Source organism: Ailuropoda melanoleuca, chromosome 15 (assembly GCF_002007445.2).
Source record: "Ailuropoda melanoleuca isolate Jingjing chromosome 15, ASM200744v2, whole genome shotgun sequence".
NCBI lineage: Eukaryota > Metazoa > Chordata > Mammalia > Carnivora > Ursidae > Ailuropoda > Ailuropoda melanoleuca.
The window spans coordinates 24,768,088-24,788,406 of NC_048232.1; the positions used below are offsets into that span (position 1 = coordinate 24,768,088).

The window sequence follows — 20,319 nt, forward strand, 5'->3', positions numbered from 1 at the left end:
AAACTTATTCAACCCTCCAGGTTACTATGTCATAGGTTAAGAATGGAATCAAAACCAAAACAAAACCTTTGCTATTCTTTTTTTTTTTTTTTTTAAGATTTTATTTATTTATTTGACAGAGAGAGAGACAGCCAGCAAGAGAGGGAACACAAGCAGGGGGAATGGGAGAGGAAGAAGGGCTCCCAGCAGAGCAGGGAGCCCGATGTGGGGCTCAATCCCAGGACCCTGGGATCACGCCCTGAGCCAAAGGCAGACACTTTACGACTGAGCCACCCAGGTGCCCCTCTATTCTTGATTTGTGATTAATTTTGGTATAAGCATTGAAAAAACAAAGAGATCAACAATTTATGGATTTGAATTATTAATTAGGTTTAGCATGAAGAAGGATTACTCAAGAATATATAAAAACATTGCTGAAAGCTTACTAAAATCAATACAGCAAGGCCCAAATGTGGTTTACACTGTAATTATTTCAGAATCATAAATGCTTCAGAATTTGTAAATTCAATTATATGCATTTCATTTTCAATGGTTTAGTTTTGTGAATTTTGAAAAGCACTTTAAAAAAAATTTTTTTAGTTTCTCTCACCAAAGATGGCAAATACCGATGGAAACAAAACACCGAAGGTTAAATTTTACTTCAAAGTTTCCAAAACTGAACAAGTGTCAGCGAGTTAAATAATGAAAATTTCAAATGATTTTTAAAGCTTCTTTTTTAAAACATACTCTATTAATTAGAGCAGTTTTAGGTTCATAGCAAAACTGAGCAGAAGGTACTGAAGTTTCCTGTAGCCTCTGTCCCCACACATGCACAGTGCCCCCTATTATCAACACAACGGTACCACACCGTATGCTACACCAAAGATATTTTTTTAAATACACCCCCCATATTGGTACACTAAATAATATTTTTTTAGGCTTGCATCATTTACATTTTTGAGGTTCTCAAAGCTTAAAACAGCCCTAAGACTTTTAGGAAATCTCATGTTTTCAGAGCAATAGGGCTTTTCTTCACAAAGAAATCGCCCAGGAAAACCTTGGAAATGAAAACTGTAGAGACTTGTTTCATTGATGAGGCAGCTGTTTTGTGGTGGAACCACAGCAGAGGGTATGGGGTTAGGACTGGGTCATACCGTAGCTTAGTTCCCATTCCAGTTATGTGAACTTGAGCAAGTAATTAAATATTCTGATGACTCAGTTTCCTCAGAAGCAAAAATAATGGGTTGTGCAGTTAATTGAGATGATGTATGTGAAAGGCTATAGGTTGCATACATATAAATAATTATGGTTATGGTGAAAACAGAATGACAGTCTAGGGTAAAAAGAGATAAGTACTATGTAAACTGCTTTACAACATAAATCTGGATGAAGAGTTGAGAGTCCCAGAGGGACACATCTCTAGGAATGACCATGTTAACTAAAGAAAGTCTCTGGCCAAATTAATCTATGGGGCCATATTTATTCTTTTTTTTTTAATCATCTACTTATTTATTTTTTTTATCATTTTAAGTTTTTATTTAAATTCCAGTTAGTTCACATACAGTGTAACATTAGTTTCAGGTGCAAAATATAGTGATTCACTACCTCCATACAACACCAGGTCTTCATCCTAGCAAGTGCACTCCTTAATCCCCATCATATCATTTTATTTATTTTTTTCATCATGATAAGTATACTCTTTAATCCCCATCCTCTATTTCCTCCATCTTCCCCACCCATTTCCCTTTTGGTAATTATCAGTTTGTTCTCTGTAGTTGAGAATCTGTTTCTTCATCTCTCTTTCTCTTTTTTTCCTTTGCTCATTTAGTTCTTAAATTCTACATATGAGTGAAATCATATGGCATTTGTCTTTCTCTTGACTGACTTATTTCACTTAGCATTATACTCTCTAGCTCCAGCCACGTTGTTGCAAATTGTAAGGTTTTATTCTTTTTTATGGCTAATGTTCCATTGTGTATATACACCACATCTTCTTTATCCCTTCATCTATCAATGGATGCTTGGGCTATTTCCAATAGTTTGGCTATTGTAAATAATTCTGCTATAAATATAGCACCCCTATATTTATATATATTTGAATTAGTGTTTTTTGTATTTTGTGGCTAAATACCCAATAGTGCAATTCCTGGATTGTAAGGTAGTTCTATTTTTTTTTAAGGAAAAAATTTTCCAGTTTTCCACAGTGGCTGCACCGGTTTGCATTCCCACCAACAGTGCAAGAAGGTTCGTTTTTCTCCACATCCTCACCAACACCTGTTGTTTCTTGTGCTTTTGATTTTAGCCATTCTGACAGGTATGAGGTTATATCTCATTGTAATTTTGATTTGCATGTCCCTGATGATGAGTGATATGGAACATCTTTTCATGTGTCTATTTGCCATCTGTATGTCTTAGAGAAATGTCCATGTCTTTTGCCCATTTTTTAATTGAATTACTCGCTTTGGGTATTGAGTTGTATCATTTTATATATTTTGGATACTAAACTTTTATCAGATATATTACTTGCAAATATCTGCCCCCAGTAGGTTGCCTTTTATTTTTGTTGATTGTTTCCTTCACTATGCAGAAAATTTTTATTTATTCTAAATGTGACATATCACATTGATTATTTTGTGACTATTAAATCACCCTTGCATCCCAGGAATAAATCCCACTTGATCATGGTGTATGATTTTTTAAATACATTGTTGGATTCGGTTAGTATTTTGTTATGGATTTTTGCACCTATAATCATGAGAGATATTGGCCTGTAGTTCTCTTTTTTGTGGTGTCTTTTTTGTGGGGCCATACTTCTTAACTATTTAATGGAAACCACCGATTAAGCCCCGGGAAACTATGCTTAGGTTTCTACCAGTGAATCAGAGGCAGCTAGATTTTCTCTCTGTGTGAAAAGAACATTTTAGAAAAGCTCAAATTGAAATTTTTGTTTCACTAACCTCATTCTTCTTTAACACTGGAAATTTAATTGCATAAATAAATTATGATATGGCCACACAACAAAATACTATATAGCCAAGAAAACTAGACAGGGGTATGGAAAGACATATATAGAGAATAAGAGAGATTCACAACTCGTTATTAAGGAAAAAAACCCATTCTAACTCTTAATGGTGGTTAGCACCAAGTACTGAAATTACAGGTAATTTTTTTCCTTTGCTTTTATTTTTAATTAAAAAATATTTTTTAACTGTGGGAAAAAACTTATAAAACTCCTCGTTTTTATTTACTTCCTAAATTTTACGTAGTGAACATGTAACCATATGTAATCATGTAGATCTTGAGGTTTACAGCTCTTTGCAGGGGTTGCCTTAAAAAAAAAACCCTCCATTATTTGCATATCTTAGACTTGGGCTATCCAAAACAACAGCCACTAGCTACATGTGGCTATTTAAGTTAATTAAAGTTAATTTAAATAATTTAATTAAGTTAAAGCTTAATGTAATTAAAAATTCAGTTCCTTAGTCATACTAGTCACATTTCAAGTGCTCAATAGCCACAGGGGGCTAATGGTTAGCATATCTGAAAAGTACATTTCCATCATCACAGAAAGTTCTATTAGATAGAGCTGTCTTAAACCATGGATTGGGATCTGTATACCTAATGAGATGCTATTTTTCAATATTATAAATGTGCTTTCTTCCTTTTGCCTTTCCGAGCACATGACCTCTTTCATACTTTACCTCTGAGGTATCCTTCTACCTGGGAAGATGAGTTTTGTTCTATAAAGATGCAAGAAGAAAGACCAATATAACATTCATTTACCGTCTGATCCTAGAAAATAGGTTTTTTCAAAAAGACAAGAGCCTTGCACATCGGGCTATTTTCTTGAGGAAAGATGTTCTAAATTTCCTTCTGTCTCATTTCACGGGCCAAACCTGGTATATGAGACCAACAGTCTTCAAAAGTTTTGCTCACATATCCCAATACATTTTTGAAAAGATATGTATCCATCTATTACAAATTGACATCTGAAAATGTTCACCATAAATTCAGTCATAGAAGATGTATTTTCTGATATTATATATTTCATCAAAATTTTTACTCTGAGTATTTAGTTAATTCAATGTATGGATATGTCTTCTATATTACCTAATCAGAAATACCAGTCCTTGTTTTTGAAATAATCAGCCAAATTATACTCACTGTCAAATAGGAAAAGTCTGACTTCAATTTTTTTATTTTTATTTATTTATTTTTTTAAAGATTCTATTTATTTATTTGACAGAGAGAGAGACAGCCAGCGAGAGAGGGAATACAAGCAGGGGGAGTGGGAGAGGAAGAAGCAGGCTCCCCGCGTGGGAGCCTGATGTGGGACTCGATCCCAGAATGCCGGGATCACGCCCTGAGCTGAAGGCAGATGCTTAACGACTGCGCTACCCAGGCGCCCCCCAATTTTTTTTTTAAATTTACATAAGGGTATATTAATTCAGATCCTTTGATAATTTTCTGGCTTTTAAATTAAATGATGATAGATAGACAGACAGACAGATAGGAGATTGGCTATGTATATGTCACCTGAATGAAATAACAAGTTGCCCTTTTTAGTATTTCTTACCAGAAGTTCTCTTGGCTTGTCCTCAGTGGACTCACTCTCAGGAATTATGCCTTCAGAGCTGTCCTTTTGGTTGGCACTCCACAAGTTTTTAACACTACTTAGAGCAATGTGCTTGTAAAATTAAGTAATAGTTAGAGCCCTTCCGCCCTTCCTTCCTTCCTTCCTTCCGTCCTTCCTTCCTTCCTTCCTTCCTTCCTTCCTTTTTTTTTCCTTCTTTACCTCTCTCCCTCCCTCCCTCCCTCCCTTTCTACATCTGCTACACACATGCCCCCCCCCAAACCTTTCCCATATTAATCATTCCCTTAAACCTGAGGTATCTTCTGGACTTCATACTGTCTCCTCTTAACAGCTAAACTTCTAGTAAGAACTAGAACTAATCCCTTTTATATCTATTTTTTCCCTTAATTAATTTCTCACCCCATTGCCATCTGACTTAAATTCTCTCTTCTCGATTGAAATGTCTATGAACTATGACCACCTATTTTTCATATTTAATGTACTCGTTTCAGTTTTCAAATGTAAATGACCTCCTAGGGGCAAATGATATTATTGAATATACCACCCTTCTTGAATTTGTTTCCTTTCTTGTCTTTCTTGTCACCCTCTCGTGATTACTCTCTATCTTATCACTCCTTAGTCTTCTATGACTTCTCTTTGCCCTTCTCTCCTCACTTCCCACCCTCTGCCTTTCCTTTATTCTCCAGACTTCAGCTACTTCTGACATGCTGATAATTCTCACATATCCAACTCAAGTCCTGAGTTCTTTCCAGACACCCAGGTTCATATATTCAAATGACTGGATATCTCTACCTGGATGAAAGCAAATCCACCATCTTTCCCTGAAATCATGTTCTTCTCCTGTTTTGTAAAGTTACTATTTCTTAGTTGTCAAAGTTAAAATACTAAAACAAAAACAAAAATTCAAACTCTCTCATGACCTCCTTCTCACAGCCAACATCCAATCATGCACCAATATCTGAATCTACTTTGCAACTCTTTCTTTCTTTCTTTCTTTCTTTCTTTCTTTCTTTCTTTCTTTTCTTTTCTTTTCTTTTCTTTCTTTCAGAAAGAGTGGAGGAGGGGCAGAAGGAGAAGGAAAGAATCTTAAGCAGGTTCCACGCCCAGCAAGGTTGATCTTACAACCCCAATCATGACCTGAGCTGAAATCAAGAGTCGGACGCTTAACCAATTGAACCACCCAGGCACCCCTGCAATGACTTCTTATACTGACTCTTCCTCCTTGCCCACACTGCACTGTATTAGGTCAGATTCTAATTCTTTTCTTTTTTTTTTTTTTAAGATTTTATTTATTTATGTGACAGACAGCCAGCGACAGAGGGAACATAGGCAGGGGGAGTGGGAGAGGAAGAAGCAGGCTCCTAGAGGAGGAAGGAGCCTGACGTGGGGCTCGATCCTAGAATGCCAGGATCACGCCCTGACCGAAGGCAGACGCTTAACGACTGCGCTACCCAGGCGCCCCAGATTCTAATTATTTTCACCTGAACCACTGCATAAGCCTAATTAACCACCAATTCATATTTTCTAATTAACCAATCTGCTCACATCACTTCCTTGTTTAAAAGTCTTCAAACGTCTGTGTCACCTAAATGATAATGCATACAGAGAAGGAGTGTAGTTCTTGGTAAGAGTAGTGAACGAGCAGAGATCATGCATCTGCTTTTCCCTCGGGAGTGAAAAGGTGGGGACTGATGTTTCCTTTTCTTGAGAACAATTTAAAGACACTAAGGTGGTAGGAGTAGAGAATGTGCAGAGGGCAGGTAAGGTTGATCAGAAATGGAGCAAGTCGGAGCTCTTCATGGAAGCTTGGATCCAGTGGAGGCCTTGGGACCAAGGGCTGAACAACAAACATGTTGGGTTGTGTTTAGTTTGAGTGTGGTTCAGTTTAGGTTGCTAGCATCGTCAGATATTCAGGACAGAAATCCTGGGCAGGAATAATGAAAATGACAACACTGGAATGTCTCTTACAGAATGTCTTAAAACAGCAAGTAATAGATAAATAGGCAGAGTCATACTTAAAATCCATGAGAATAAAGGACACAATTTACACATAACAACAGCACTATGTAGAAATGTTATACACAAAATGGTATCTCATTGATGAAATAGAATTAAATTCTGTATTTAAATTTGTATTTTTTATTATGATTGAGAATGAACCAGTATGTATAACATCCTTCTCTAAAAGTAAAGACCTTTAGTATGTGTTTACCTATTACCTTACACTATCTAATACATTTTTGGAATCATCTGGTAGTTTAGATTCAGATTATTACTGTGATAATACTATCTGCTTTTCTTTTATTTTATGTCATTACTTTTAAATCTTTCTTTAAAATTTTATAAAATTTGAGAGCCATATTATCAACACAAATTTATATTTAACTACAAATTCCAGTGAGTTATTTGCTTATTATTGTTTTTATAACTAATGTTATTCTTTTTAAAAATCTTCTGTTTTGCTGGAAAATAGTCTAAACTTTTTTTTTTCCCAGAAAAGGTTTATGAGATCGGGGCGCCTGGGTGGCACAGCGGTTGGGCGTCTGCCTTCGGCTCAGGGCGTGATCCCGGTGTTACGGGATCGAGCCCCACATCAGGCTCCCTCTGCTATGAGCCTGCTTCTTCCTCTCCCACTCCCCCTGCTTGTGTTCCCTCTCTCGCTGCTGTCTCTCTCTCTGTCGAATACATAAAATAAAATCTTTAAAAAAAAAAAAGAAAGAAAAGAAAAGGTTTATGAGGAATAAGCTTCCTGAGTCTTGATATTTCTGAAAGAAAAATGTCTTTATTCTATCCTTACTCCACACTCACTTGAATGCTAGTTTTTATAGGATACAGAATTCCAGGATAAAAATACTTTCCTCTGAAGACAGTAAAGGATTTGTTCCATTTTCTTTTACAATTCATTGTGAATGATGTTAAGTCTAATACTGGGGTGATCCTTGTTCTTATGTAACTTTTTCCTTTCCTTTAATTTTCTGGACACATCAAATTTGAATTTATGTCAAGGTACAGATAACTTTGTTTATCCTGCTTGGCACTAAGGTACAGATAACTTTGTTTTTCCTGCTTGGCACTAAGTGGACCTGTTCAATCTGAAGACTAGAATCTTTTTTCAACTCTTCAATTTACAGAACCTTCCCACCTTTCTTTTTTTTTTCTAACAATGAATTTTCTTCCATTTAATTGTTCTCTTTCCTTTCATGTATTTTCTTGTGCTATTTTTTTCAAACATCCCCCCTTCTGCTGCCTGCTATTTTCTCTTTACTTTTACTTTGCCTTCGTATTTACTAGACTTTATCTTTCAGATAATTACTCAGTCATATCTACTATTTGTCTCTTCTATTAAATTTACTGTTTTTGACAAATACATATATTTTTAAGATTTATTTATTTATTTATTAGAGAGAGAAAGTGAGCGAGCAGGGGGAGGGACAGATGGAGAGGGAGAGAGAGAGAATCCTCAAGCAGACTCCCCACCAAGCATGGAACCTGATGTGGGGCTTAATCCCAGGGCCCTGAGGTCATGACCTAAGCTGAAATCAACAGCTGGATGCCCAACCAACTGAACCATCCACGTACTCCACCAAATATATTTTTCAATTCCAAAAAGCCTTTGTTAATCTGTGAATGACCTTTTTTAAATGACAGCTTTTTTGGATACAGTATTCCCCTTGGGTCATTCTGAAGGTATAAATTTTTAAAATTTTTAAAATTTCATATTATATTCTGTTCCTTACATTATCTGTTTCCTTTGAAGTTAATTCTGCTTAGTTATACTGGCTTGTCTCAAATACCATTAGCCTTCCTTAAATATTTGGTGATCCTTAGTTGTTCATATTTATGAGTGAAGGACTGGGCTGAATAGTTCAGGTAACTAACAAGGATATCCTTCAAGGATATGTAGTGGTATTTCCTTAGTGCCATCTTTCTTGGTGCCTAAGTAATATCATTTAAATTTTACATTTTAAAAATTTCTGTGGACCTTAGGAATTACATTATATATCTACTTCTGAAACTTGGTATTTTTGCTCAGTATGTTTATGGGGTGTATTGATATTGATGAATACATTACTGAAATATGTTTTTTTACTGCTGCATTGTATATATTATATGACCATAGTATCATCCTATTGTCCATTTTCCTGTAGGTTGACATTTGAGGTGTTTTTATTTTTATGTTATAAAATATCATGTTATGTTTTATTATATTTATTTTGTTGTTATAAAAAAATGGTTCTATCAACCAGTTCCTAATAGGTCTCCTCTGTTATTAGTACACATCACAATTCACTTTCTACAAAAGATGATTTGCAGTCACAAATATTTAGGATGATATTTAGAGTCATGTTAAATTTATTATAGGAGTAAAATCCTTTAGATAAAAATATTCAACAGAGAAAAATAACCCTAGCAACAAGGACCTGAAAAGGCAATCTCTAAATCAAAGAAAAAAATTTTTAAGAAAATAGAAATAGGCTGAAAAGAGATCTTTACAGAAAATAATAAAAATTACAAATGAAGAGCTAAAAGACTTCCAGTTCAGTCTTTTTTTTTTTGATCATGTAAAAATTGTATTTATGGCTTTTATATCCAGTCTTTATTGATAAAGAAAAGTGGGATTCATGAAATTATTTTACTTTTTCAGGGTAACAAAGAACTTAGTGATCTTTCACTGTCATATTTCAGGCTATATAAATAAGACAGAAGCAATTTTATGCTTCTTCAAGTAGGAGGTAAATACAGACAATTTTCTTATCACCCAAGAGATAAGAACGGTCACCTTTTCTTCCTCTTGACTTACCTGGCATACCTGTTTCAATTCCACCAGCCAGGCAGAACTTGGCATTTAAAAACTAACCAGGAAAAGGCATTGCTCAAAAATTATTTTGGCACAAACACTCAGCACTCTTTTCTACCACATAAATCGGACCAAAAGTAAGTCAAAAGCAACTAGTGACCTGTGATGACATTATTCAGGATGGTAGTAGAAATTCTAGAAGGGATTGATTTGTAGTCTGTTCTTACCTTAGCATTTTGGATGCAGGGACAGAGGGCCCAAGCTGCACTGGCCTTCACGTCTGGGTGAGGATTTTTCAGCAGGGACCACAACAAACGAACTCCATCTAAGCGATCAATTATCCTATTGTGAGACCAAAAATAGAAGTATAAACTGTAATTAGAATGTAGAAATGAAAACTTAAGTGGCCTGTCTATCCACACAATTCTAATTATTTCTTCTCCTTTTGACATTTTGCTTAGATTTTCTTTTTTTTAAGATTTTATTTATTCATTTGAGACAGAAAGATACAGAGAGAGAGAGCATGAGCAGGGACAAAGGCAGAAGGAGAGGGAGAAGCAGACTCCCTGCTGAGCCGGGAGCCCAACATGGGGCTCCATCCCAGGACCTAGAGATCATGATCTGAGCCAAAGGCAGATGCTTAACCATCTGAGTGCTACCTAGGCGCCCCTTAGATTTTCTTTCAAAACTTCAACAACAGCAGGAGAGCCTGGGTAGTTCAGTTGGTTAAGCGGCTGACACTTGGTTTCAGTTCAGGTTTTAATCTCAGGGTTGTGAGTTCAGGCCCTAGGTTGGACTCCATACGGGGTATGGAGCCTACTTAAAAAAAACTTTAACAACAGCAGGAATAGAATGTGCTACTGAACTGTCAACTCTCTGATTTCAGTTTTAAATTCATGACACAGAAAGCAAGCTCCATGATAATTACGATTCATGTAAACTCAAAATCAAGCCATGTAATTTTTTAATTAGCTGTACACAGACTGTTACCTAAATGTCAAAATACTGGTTTCTTTCATATAGTAACATCTATATACTTTCCAAAACAAATATTTATGCCTCAAAACTGTAAAGTTACCTTTTTTATTTGGTCTACGTTTAATTGACTTACCTTACTGTATGACATATTTTAAACTCCTCCAGTCCTAATCTAGCATTAGGAATTAAAATCATTACACCACAGTGCACCCTTTGTTAGGCACGGATAACACGTAACTTGTTTTCCATGTGCTCCCTTCTCAGCAAGACTAACATTGCAGACTGTGTCATAATTACTTAAACACACTGTAATCAAAATACCTTCATGAGTAGCTGAAAAATGAATTATCATCAGAGTCATCTCTACACCATCTGTCTTCTGTTTATGTATCAATCAGTCCAGGGAGCATAACCTTGCATTAAGGTCCACTGAGAACACTTGCAGTTGAGAAGGTGGCCAAACAAAACTTAATAACCTTTACAAACATGGCTTTGTTCAGAAAGATAGGTGAAACTCAAAGCAAATGAAAAAAGATAAAGAACATCAAAACTGCTTTGATTTTTAATCTCAGGTTGAGTTAAACACAAGTAGTATTTAGCCGCAGATAGAATAAATACTACTAGCTTAGAATGTCATTCAAATTCTTTCTTGAAAATTGAAATAAAGACAACTACGTTTCTTGATTATCTGAGGTGAGTTTGCCAGGAAAGAAATATATGTGTTATTTCAAAGGGTCCAAGTATGATATCAGCTTTGCATAACCTTATAAAATAGTTGATAAAGCAAATAGCTTGTAGTAAGATACAAATTGTCTCTTTAGAAAATGACTTTTAATTAGAAAAAAGCACATTGAGAAAGTATTTTAACACAAAGTTTAACTGAATTAGCTTTCCAAACCTAAAGTTTTCTGTCAATATCATGCTGAGAGAAAAAGTTTTATTTCTCAACTGATGGAAAATGTGAAGAAAGATACCGAACACCTCACAATGAAGGATTTACTTTACAAAGTTAAACCACCTTACTGCTTTACATATCCCACTGAAAGCCTATGTGCTGCTGATCCTTGGGTCTCTGTATTTTTTCACATGCAAATTCTCAATGAACAATAGGTCTGTCCTACCCTCTTGCAAATGTAGCAGTAAAATTTGCATTAGTAATATTTAACTGTACAGAGCTGGACATAACTTCACATTACAGCAGAAGTCGTTTGCATGGCATGCCTTTCAGGATTTTGTTTTGTTTTTTTAAAGGGATAATTCGGTGTGGACCCCTCTCCCCCCAGGCAAAATTTCACAATTAACCATAAAAATTCACTATTAATTGTAAAACTACATCTTTTGTCCCCAGTCATCACCCCAAACCCTAAGCAACTAACTCATCAGCTGCTTACTTGTAACAGAGGAGGATTGTGACCCCATCACTGATGCTTTAAGAGTCAGCACAGCACAGAGTAATAACCTTAGATGAAGGAAACATGATTGAAACACATTTGCAAACACAGGAACTGACAAAGTCAGGGGCGGGTGGGGGGGGTTAGCAAACTACAGGATTTAACTTTGTCCTTTCCATCTCCCTCATTTTCTGTATCAAGTTATTTACTGCTGATTTCACAATAAGCCAGGGCACCTGGGTGGCTCAGTGAGTTGAGTGGCCAACTCTTGATTTCAGCTCAGGTTATGATCTCAGGGTTGTGAGATAGAGCCCCGTGGCAGGCCCATACTCAACAGGGAGTCTACTTTAGATTATCTCTCCTTCTATCCCTCCCCCTGCTCATGCGCATGCACTCGCTCTCAAATAAAATAAAAAAAAAAAAGAAAAGAAAATCTTAAAATCTTAAAATCTTAAAAAAAAAGAAAAGAAAGAAGCCAAGTATCTGCCCTGTGCTTCCCCTTCCTCTTGCCAGCACCCTAATTCTGGTCTTCACCACGACGTATCGGGATGGTTATGGTAGCTGCTCCCTTGGTTTTGCATCTTCGATTTCTCTCACTTCTATCCATCCTATAAAGTCCTGAGAAATTAATCTTCCTAAAGGACCTTTTGGAGTTTCTGTGGTAGCTCCTTGGAGAAGGTCCCCAGGGATATTCATTCTGTCCATCATACCACCTGGTACATCCAATCAATGCTTGCATTCCCAGGAGAAATTTTCCAATGGCTTCGCATTGCCTGTGTGGTATTAAAACCCTGATTCCTGAACTCAGTATTTAACATTTTCAATGAGCTGGTTTATTCCTCCCAATTCCCAATATTCAGGCATTTGCTCATAAAACTCTTGAGCCATCTACTAAACACTAAGTGCTAAGCATAGAGAAATAACGGATACAGTCAATTCTCATTGTGTGGAGTAGTTATGTTCTATGAAGTCACTGCGCACAGGGAATTAGTAAATACTGAACAATTGCTCCTGGGGAAAATACAAAATTTTGTTCCTGAGAGCCTCTGTTCAAAATATTTTTGTCAACTTATCTAGAACCATCTTTTATGTGTGTTTCTGTATGAAGCACCTTATTTAATATATACTGTTGATTCATTAACATTGTACCAACCCGTGGCCAGCAGCACTGCTGTTCATCCTGAGCAAAGCGTGCCTAACACATATTTACTCTGTAAGGCACATCACAACCTTCTTGCACTTGGAAACATTAGACTGGGTAGCTCTTCAGCACTCTGCTTAGGGACCATTTTAAACAGCAAAATAACCAACTCGAAACACAAACATGTGAAGCATGTGGCACTACACAGGCTGTAAAAAGACACTTGTTCACAGTAGGAGAGCTGAAACAAGAAGGCAGAGCCTAGCTTGTTCACTGTCCGGTGGACAGGTGCATGAGGAGTCTCAGATTTCCCCCTCTCTGCACAGGTCTGTGAATAACAGCGAAAGTGGTGTATGTATTGATTTGGAGGTTACCAATAAATTTTGGTAGGGATATGAATTCACAAATACAGAATCTGCAAATATAGAGGATTTTAACTGTACTTCAGGAAAGTACAGTCTAGTGAGAGAGAAAGAAAATTATAATCCATTAGGATAAATGCTACAATAGATGGGTGTATGGGGCTCTCTATAAACACAAAGGGGAGACACTAGTTTACTCACAGACTACAGAAATTGTCTCAACTATAAGCCTTTCCCTATGTCATTGCCCTCTTTTGCTTTAATAGCCCATCTCTTAAGGTCTATAACAAAACTTCTCCCACAGATCCTCTGGCTTCTCCCGCCTTGAGCCTCTTTTGAGTTTTGCTTTCCCCCTTTCTGATATTCATGGCACAGTGCTTTGCCTTGTAGTCATGTGTGTATGCTTACCTTCCCATTTTTTTTAATTAAAAAATTTTAATTTAAATTCAATTAGCCAACATCATTAGTTTCAGATGTAGAGTTCAGTAATTCATCAGTTACATATAACACCCAGTGCTCATCACATCCTGTGCCCTCCTCAATGCCTGTCACCTCCCCATTATAATTATTGTGTAATTTCCTTGACTGCAGGACTCATGTACCACCTACTATGCTTCAAGCATGCTACCACAGCTAGTGAATATTGGTTAAATGAACCTGAAACAAGATAGTCTTTGCTCCATGATTCAAAAATCTCTCCCAACATAAATACATTCATTTCTAACTTCATTCTTGCAAAGTACCTGTTCAAGTTCTAAATCTAACCATTAATTTTTCATTTGAAGTTGTCTTAAGTTGAAAGTGCATTTTCATAGAATTTCTTTATAAGTTTATCGCTTTTTACGTATACAGTGATGGGCTTATAAGTGGCATTAATTTACACCCCCTGTCCCTTGCAATGGGTTTATCTCCTCTTGTATAGTTTTTAATCTGATTGGCATCTTGCTCTGAATTCATTTCCAGTAGTAGGTAAGCTCTTCCCATTTTTATTATCAGTTGAATTTTACATTAATTCTTTGACATTATAAACACAAAACTGAATTGTATTTTCAAAATCTTCAACTTTATCACAGAAACCAAACTGTGTGGCTGGCAGAATAATAGTTCCAGAAAGATGAATACATATTCATACTCTGGCTATTAAACAAACCCAAACAAAGCAAAAACGATGCAGCTGCTTGTTATCTTTCTCAGTTTGTTGTTGTTGTTATAATAATATTTGCAAGATTGGTAAGAAGTCTGGCTGGCTTGCCTGTTCATTGAGGACACATATATGAACAAAAGTGAAGAGTCTGTCCCCACACAATAGGCATGGCCAAGGTTGTAGAGTTTCTTTCTGGCAATGTCAATACAACTATTTTGAAACCATAATTTTAGATGATTTCTAAAAATTTCACAATTTTCCCTGAGAAGTACACTGGTAAATATTATTATCTGACAATGGCTTGCACTAAATGTGGCTAGCCTGGGAGAACATGATATTCTTACACCACATTTAAGGATGCAACTGAAATCTATAGGGTTTGAAATGAAGTCGGCAACTCAGTAAAAATGGAAACATAAAAAAGGATGTCAGAATGAAATGATCATCCCCATAAAAAGCTATAATTAGAAAAAAATTTTACTTTTTTCTAATGATTCTCTAAGTTTTTATGATTATATCTCTAGATATTATATTAAAGACTCTATGGGAGACCAAATTTGAAGAAAGGAAGTAAATGTGACAGCCTCTGGAAAGGTATGTCCCAGAATTTCTTGGCCCTGGAAGCATATAATGATAATCTATCCTCTTATAGTTGTATAAACAATATGATTAGAAAAGTCTCAGAAACATTTTCTCAGAAAAAAAAGTCATTCTTACAGTAAATATTAAGAGAGTGCCTATCAGGTGCCTGGTAATTTTTGAGGTACCGGGGATTTTTCCACCTTGAAAGCAAACAGAAATCCCTGCTCTCATGGAGCAAATATTCTTTTGGGAAAAGACATAGAATAAAAGTGAAATCTGCACATTATATGAAATGTTGAAAAGTGACTAGAGAAAAATTAACAGGCAAGTGCGGTGGGATGGAGGTGGGGGGTGCAAAGAGACTGTCCATGCAACAGTGACATGTGGCAGGAGCCTGTGGGGGTGAGGGAAGCTAGTGTGGGGCTACGGAAAAGGGTATTCTGCTACCTGATGCAGTCCCTGGCATGGAGAACCCATCATTTTCAGGAAACACTAAATGGAAGTTACTCAGTCATCATTACATTCATCCAATTTTAGTATTAGATCCTAGAGAAAATCCACTCCAACACTTTTATTATTCAGTGAGAACATAGAAGTAGAGTGCCTGACCAACTCTGTAGGATGTGCTAGTTGTATCAGCAAATAAAACATACTTTATCTTTTCTTTCTTCCCCCCAAAAAAATCATTACATGATTTAGATGAGTGTATTAAAAGCAGCTGAGGTACGGTTTGCCCAAAACAGAAAGCAAAAAGGACCAATGCAAATGTTAATATTTATGGTCATGACAATGACAAGACACCCATTCCACTCACTACCCCTTCTGTTTTATAATCTGCCTTTTTAATTCAATACATATAACAGAGCTTCTATGTCAATGAATGCAATGAATATGGATTTTTGGAATCACTTTTAATGACAAGATAGTATTGTTGCATTGATGCACCATAATATATTTAACTGATCCTTTATTAATTGAAATTAGGTTATTTCTTGTTTTGCATAATAATGGAATAAAAATAACACTGCAAAGGCCATCCTTGCATCCTTTTGCAGAACACTGATTATCTTCTAAGGACAAATACTAAGAAATGCAATTGCTCAGTAAAGATTCTGTATATTTTAATTTTTAATATATAACAAACTGTTCTCCATAAAAGTTATGTTGATTTGATTCCACATCCAAGATAATAAGAAAACCAGTCACCAGCATTAGCAACTATCTTGATTTTGCCATTAAGTGCAAAAACTTTAATTTTTCATCTTAATTCTTTTTTCCCCTTGTCATTATGGAAAATCCCAAACATACTTAAGAGTTTTTAAAGGTAAAATAAACACCAATAGGCACAACTTTCAAAACCTGTCTGCATCATCTATCAATATGTGTGTGTTCATTTTTTCTAGACCATTTGCGCGTAAAATTAGAAATATAACAATTCACAACTAAAATTTTCAAACTTTCATCTTTTAAAAAAAAGTGTGACCTTTTATGCGATCATTGTACCACTGTTACATTTGAGAAACTTAAAAGCAATTCCCTAATATAATCAAGTATCTAGCTCAGATTCAAATATTTCCAACTGCTCCCAAAACCTCCTTTAGAGCTTTATGAACAAACAAAACCTGGTTTCAAACAAGGATCGTGCCCTATATTTTTGATATTTTTTTTAGTCTCTTTTATTATAGAATACCTTTATGGCATTGACTTTTTAGTTTGACTGCTTTCTCAAGGTGTCATTAAATTTTTCCTCTACTCTCTGTGTTTTCTATGAACAGGAAATTAGAACTAAAATCTGAGTTTGAATCAAATTACATATTTTTGGCAAAATACATCATAGGTGATGCTATGTACCTCACATTGCACAACACATTCAGAGGCTCATAATATCAGTTGTCTACTCTTAGTGATTCCAAGTTTGGTCATTTAATTATGCCAATAACCATTATATGTCTTCATTATAAAGATGTATGTTTCCATTTTCATTGAATAACAATCTGTGTGGTGACACTTAGTCACTCTAAGAAGGTCCTGTCCCAACAACATTTTCCCTACCCTAAAGTTTTAGCATGTACTAATTATCCTTGCCTAAAATAATTATTTTATTGGGAGTTGTAGTTATTTTTTGAATTTTGTCTACTTTATTTATTTATTTTAAAGATTTTATTTATTTATTTGTCAGAGAAAGAGAGACATCCAGTGAGAGAGGGAACACAAGCAGGGGGAGTGGGAGAGGAAGAAGCAGGCTCATAGCGGAGGAGCCTGATGTGGGGCTCGATCCCATAACGCCGGGATCACGCCCTGAGCCAAAGGCAGACGCTTAACCGCTGTGCCACCCAGGCGCCCCTGTCTACTCTATTTATTAACTGGCATTCTTTTATAAAGAAGAGCTTCCTCTCATCAACTGGGGGGTTAGTTACCCTACAGAAAGGCAGAATAAATGTTTAATCCTTTCCCTTTAGTTACTAATTTGTTGAGTAAGGAGTTACTAAAATGGTCATTTCCAGTGGAAGCAAAGGAGATTTTTCCTTCTTTCATTCTTCCTCAGCTTTAAAATACTATATAATTGAATCTATCAATTATTTTCTTTATGATTTTAATCTTTTACTTATGCTTAGAATAGCCATCCGCATCCCAAGATAATAAAACTGGAATATTTCTTTTGTTCTCTTATAACATATTTTGTTTATACTTAAATCTGTTAATTACCTGAATTTTCTATAAGAAGGAAGTAGAGATCCAGCTTTTTTTTTTTATGGCCACTCTGATAATATCCTAAAATTTTAAAAATTTAAGTAAGTGCATCTGTCTCCTCAGAGTAAACAAAAGCAAAAATGAATATCGGGACACTGAAAAGCTTTTGTACAACAAAGGAAACTCAACAAAACAAAAAGGCAACCTACGAAATGGGAGAAAATATATCTGATAAGGGATAAATATCCAAAATATTTAAAGAAATACAACTCAACACCAAAAACCCCACAAATAATCTGATTAAAAAATACACACAGTCCCCAAATAGGCATTTTTCCAAAGGAGACATCCAGATGGCCGAGAGACACATGAGAAGATGCTCAGCATCACTCATCATCAGGGAGACGCAAATCAAAACCACAATGACATATAACCTCATACCAGTCATAATATCCTAAATTTGGATATGTAGTTACATAGGGATATAGCTATATAGATATAGATATATATTTAGTGTATCTATTGTGTTCCGTTAATCTGTCCACACCTGCACAATTACTTGTTTTCTTTCCTTTTTGGGGGGAGGGGGCAGAGGGAGAAGGAGAGAAAGGATCTTAAGCAGGCATGCCCAGCATGGAGCCCCACTCGGGGCTTGATATGACAACCCTGAGATCATGACCTGAGCCTAAATCAAGAGTTGAGTGCTTAACCAACTGGGCCACTCAGGCGCCCCTACTCATTTGTTTTTAATAGTATGGGTATGAGCTCTAATGACTGAACAATAACCTACCAAATGGATACCCTTTAATTGTATAAAATAATTTGTTGTTTCCTGATTAAGAGGCACTTATATAATTTGACTAAGGTTATGTAATTTTTGAAAATGTTTATAATTGAATTCAAAAGAAAGAAAAGTCTGCAACCAGACACAAAAACTATTTTTAAAAAGACCTTGTGGAAATGCTAGACTTGAAAATTATAGTACGAGAAATGAAGAATTTATTAGATGGACTTAAGAACAAACTGGAAATAGCAGAGAAAGGAATCTGTGAACTTTTAAGGAAAGTTATCCAAACTGAAAAATAAGGAGAAAAAAATGAAAAAAAAAAAGAGTCCAGTGTCTGTGGAATATTAAATGAAATAATATGTGTGCAATCGGAGTTTCAGAAGAGAGAGAGAATGAGACCAAAGAATATTTGTGAAGACAATGATTGATGTCTAAAACTGATGGAAGAAGAAGCACAGTGAACCCTAAACANCGGAGTTTCAGAAGAGAGAGAGAATGAGACCAAAGAATATTTGTGAAGACAATGATTGATGTCTAAAACTGATGGAAGAAGAAGCGCAGTGAACCCTAAACAGAAAAAATACAAAGAAAACCACACCTTCAGCATATCACAATCAAACTGCTGAAAAAATACAAAGAAAACCACACCTTCAGCATATCACAATCAAACTGCTGAAGTCCAAAGCTAAGAAGCTGATCTTAAAACCAGCCAAAGAAAAAAGGCACATCAGGTATTGGGAATTAAAATAAAATGAAAGCTGACTCCTCATAGGAAACAATGAATGCAAAAATACAAGAGAATGGCATTTATAATGTGCTAGAAGAAAAACAGACTTCTAAACTGAGTAAAAATATCTTTCAAAAATAATGGTAAAGCCCCTTCCCTGTGTCTCCTGAGTAATTCAGCCCCAAAATCATTATGTGTGGGAAAACAATGGTAGAAGGTAAAAGGCTTTAGTGGCCCCACATGGGGTGTTAGAGCCCAAGAAGATGAAGAGGGAATCTCTAAGGATAGGGTAAAACAGGCATGGGCTATCCGATCCTAAGTGATCAGAGCAGCCTCTAGGGGGACAACTCAATATGGGTAGATAGAACCCTAGGAGAAGAATTGTGTAATGATGAGCCTGAATCGGGCGAGAAGGATAACAACACAGTGGAGCCTGCATGGGGAATCAGAGATTGAGCAAAGTGAGGAGTGAAGACATACAAGGGGAAGGTGACCCAGCATGAGGTTCCAGAGCCTGAATAGGATAAAGAGAACATGCAGGAGTCTGGGCAGTCCAGCATGTTGAATCAGAGCCAAAGCAGGGAGAGGATAGCATCTGCAAAGGAGACAAGATGGGGGTGAACATGGAGGACTGGTCACATACAGGGAGCTAGGTCTAAGAAGTACAGATGGGAATCAATTTCTTATTGCCCATGGAGGGAATTACAAATACATAAAGAAAACTAGAAATAAATAAATTGATAACCATGGTGGACAATTTTAACACTCTTTCTCAGGAGTTGATAGAATAGGAAAAAAATGTATAGAGATACAGAAGACTGAACAGCACACCTAACCAACCTGACCTAATCAACATTTTAAAAACATTACACACAACAACTGCGGAATACACATTTTTTTCTCCCATGCAAACAATATTTACAAAAATGGACCATGTGGCCAGGCCATAAAGCTAAATATGAAAAAGTTAAAATCTCAGAGAATATAATCTCTGACATGGTTTTAAAATAGAAATCAGGAGCGCCTGGGTGGCTCAGTCGTTAAGCGTCTGCCTTCTGCTCAGGGCGTGATCCTGGAGTCCTGGGATCAAGCCCCATATCAGGCTCCTCTGCTGGGAGCCTGCTTCTTCCTCTCCCGCTCCCCCT

The 20,319-nt window shown here is 36.2% G+C and overlaps 1 protein-coding gene across 3 annotated transcripts in view; it reads right to left on the minus strand.

Moving 5' to 3' along the window:
* Positions 1-20,319, minus strand: part of ARMC4 (armadillo repeat containing 4) — a 182,709-nt gene that overhangs the window by 69,509 nt on the left and 92,881 nt on the right. For all 3 annotated transcript variants that reach the window (XM_034643994.1, XM_034643993.1, XM_034643995.1), the window contains one exon: positions 9,599-9,713. In XM_034643994.1, coding sequence (XP_034499885.1) covers positions 9,599-9,713 — 115 coding nt within the window. The remainder of the gene's footprint in view (positions 1-9,598; positions 9,714-20,319) is intronic.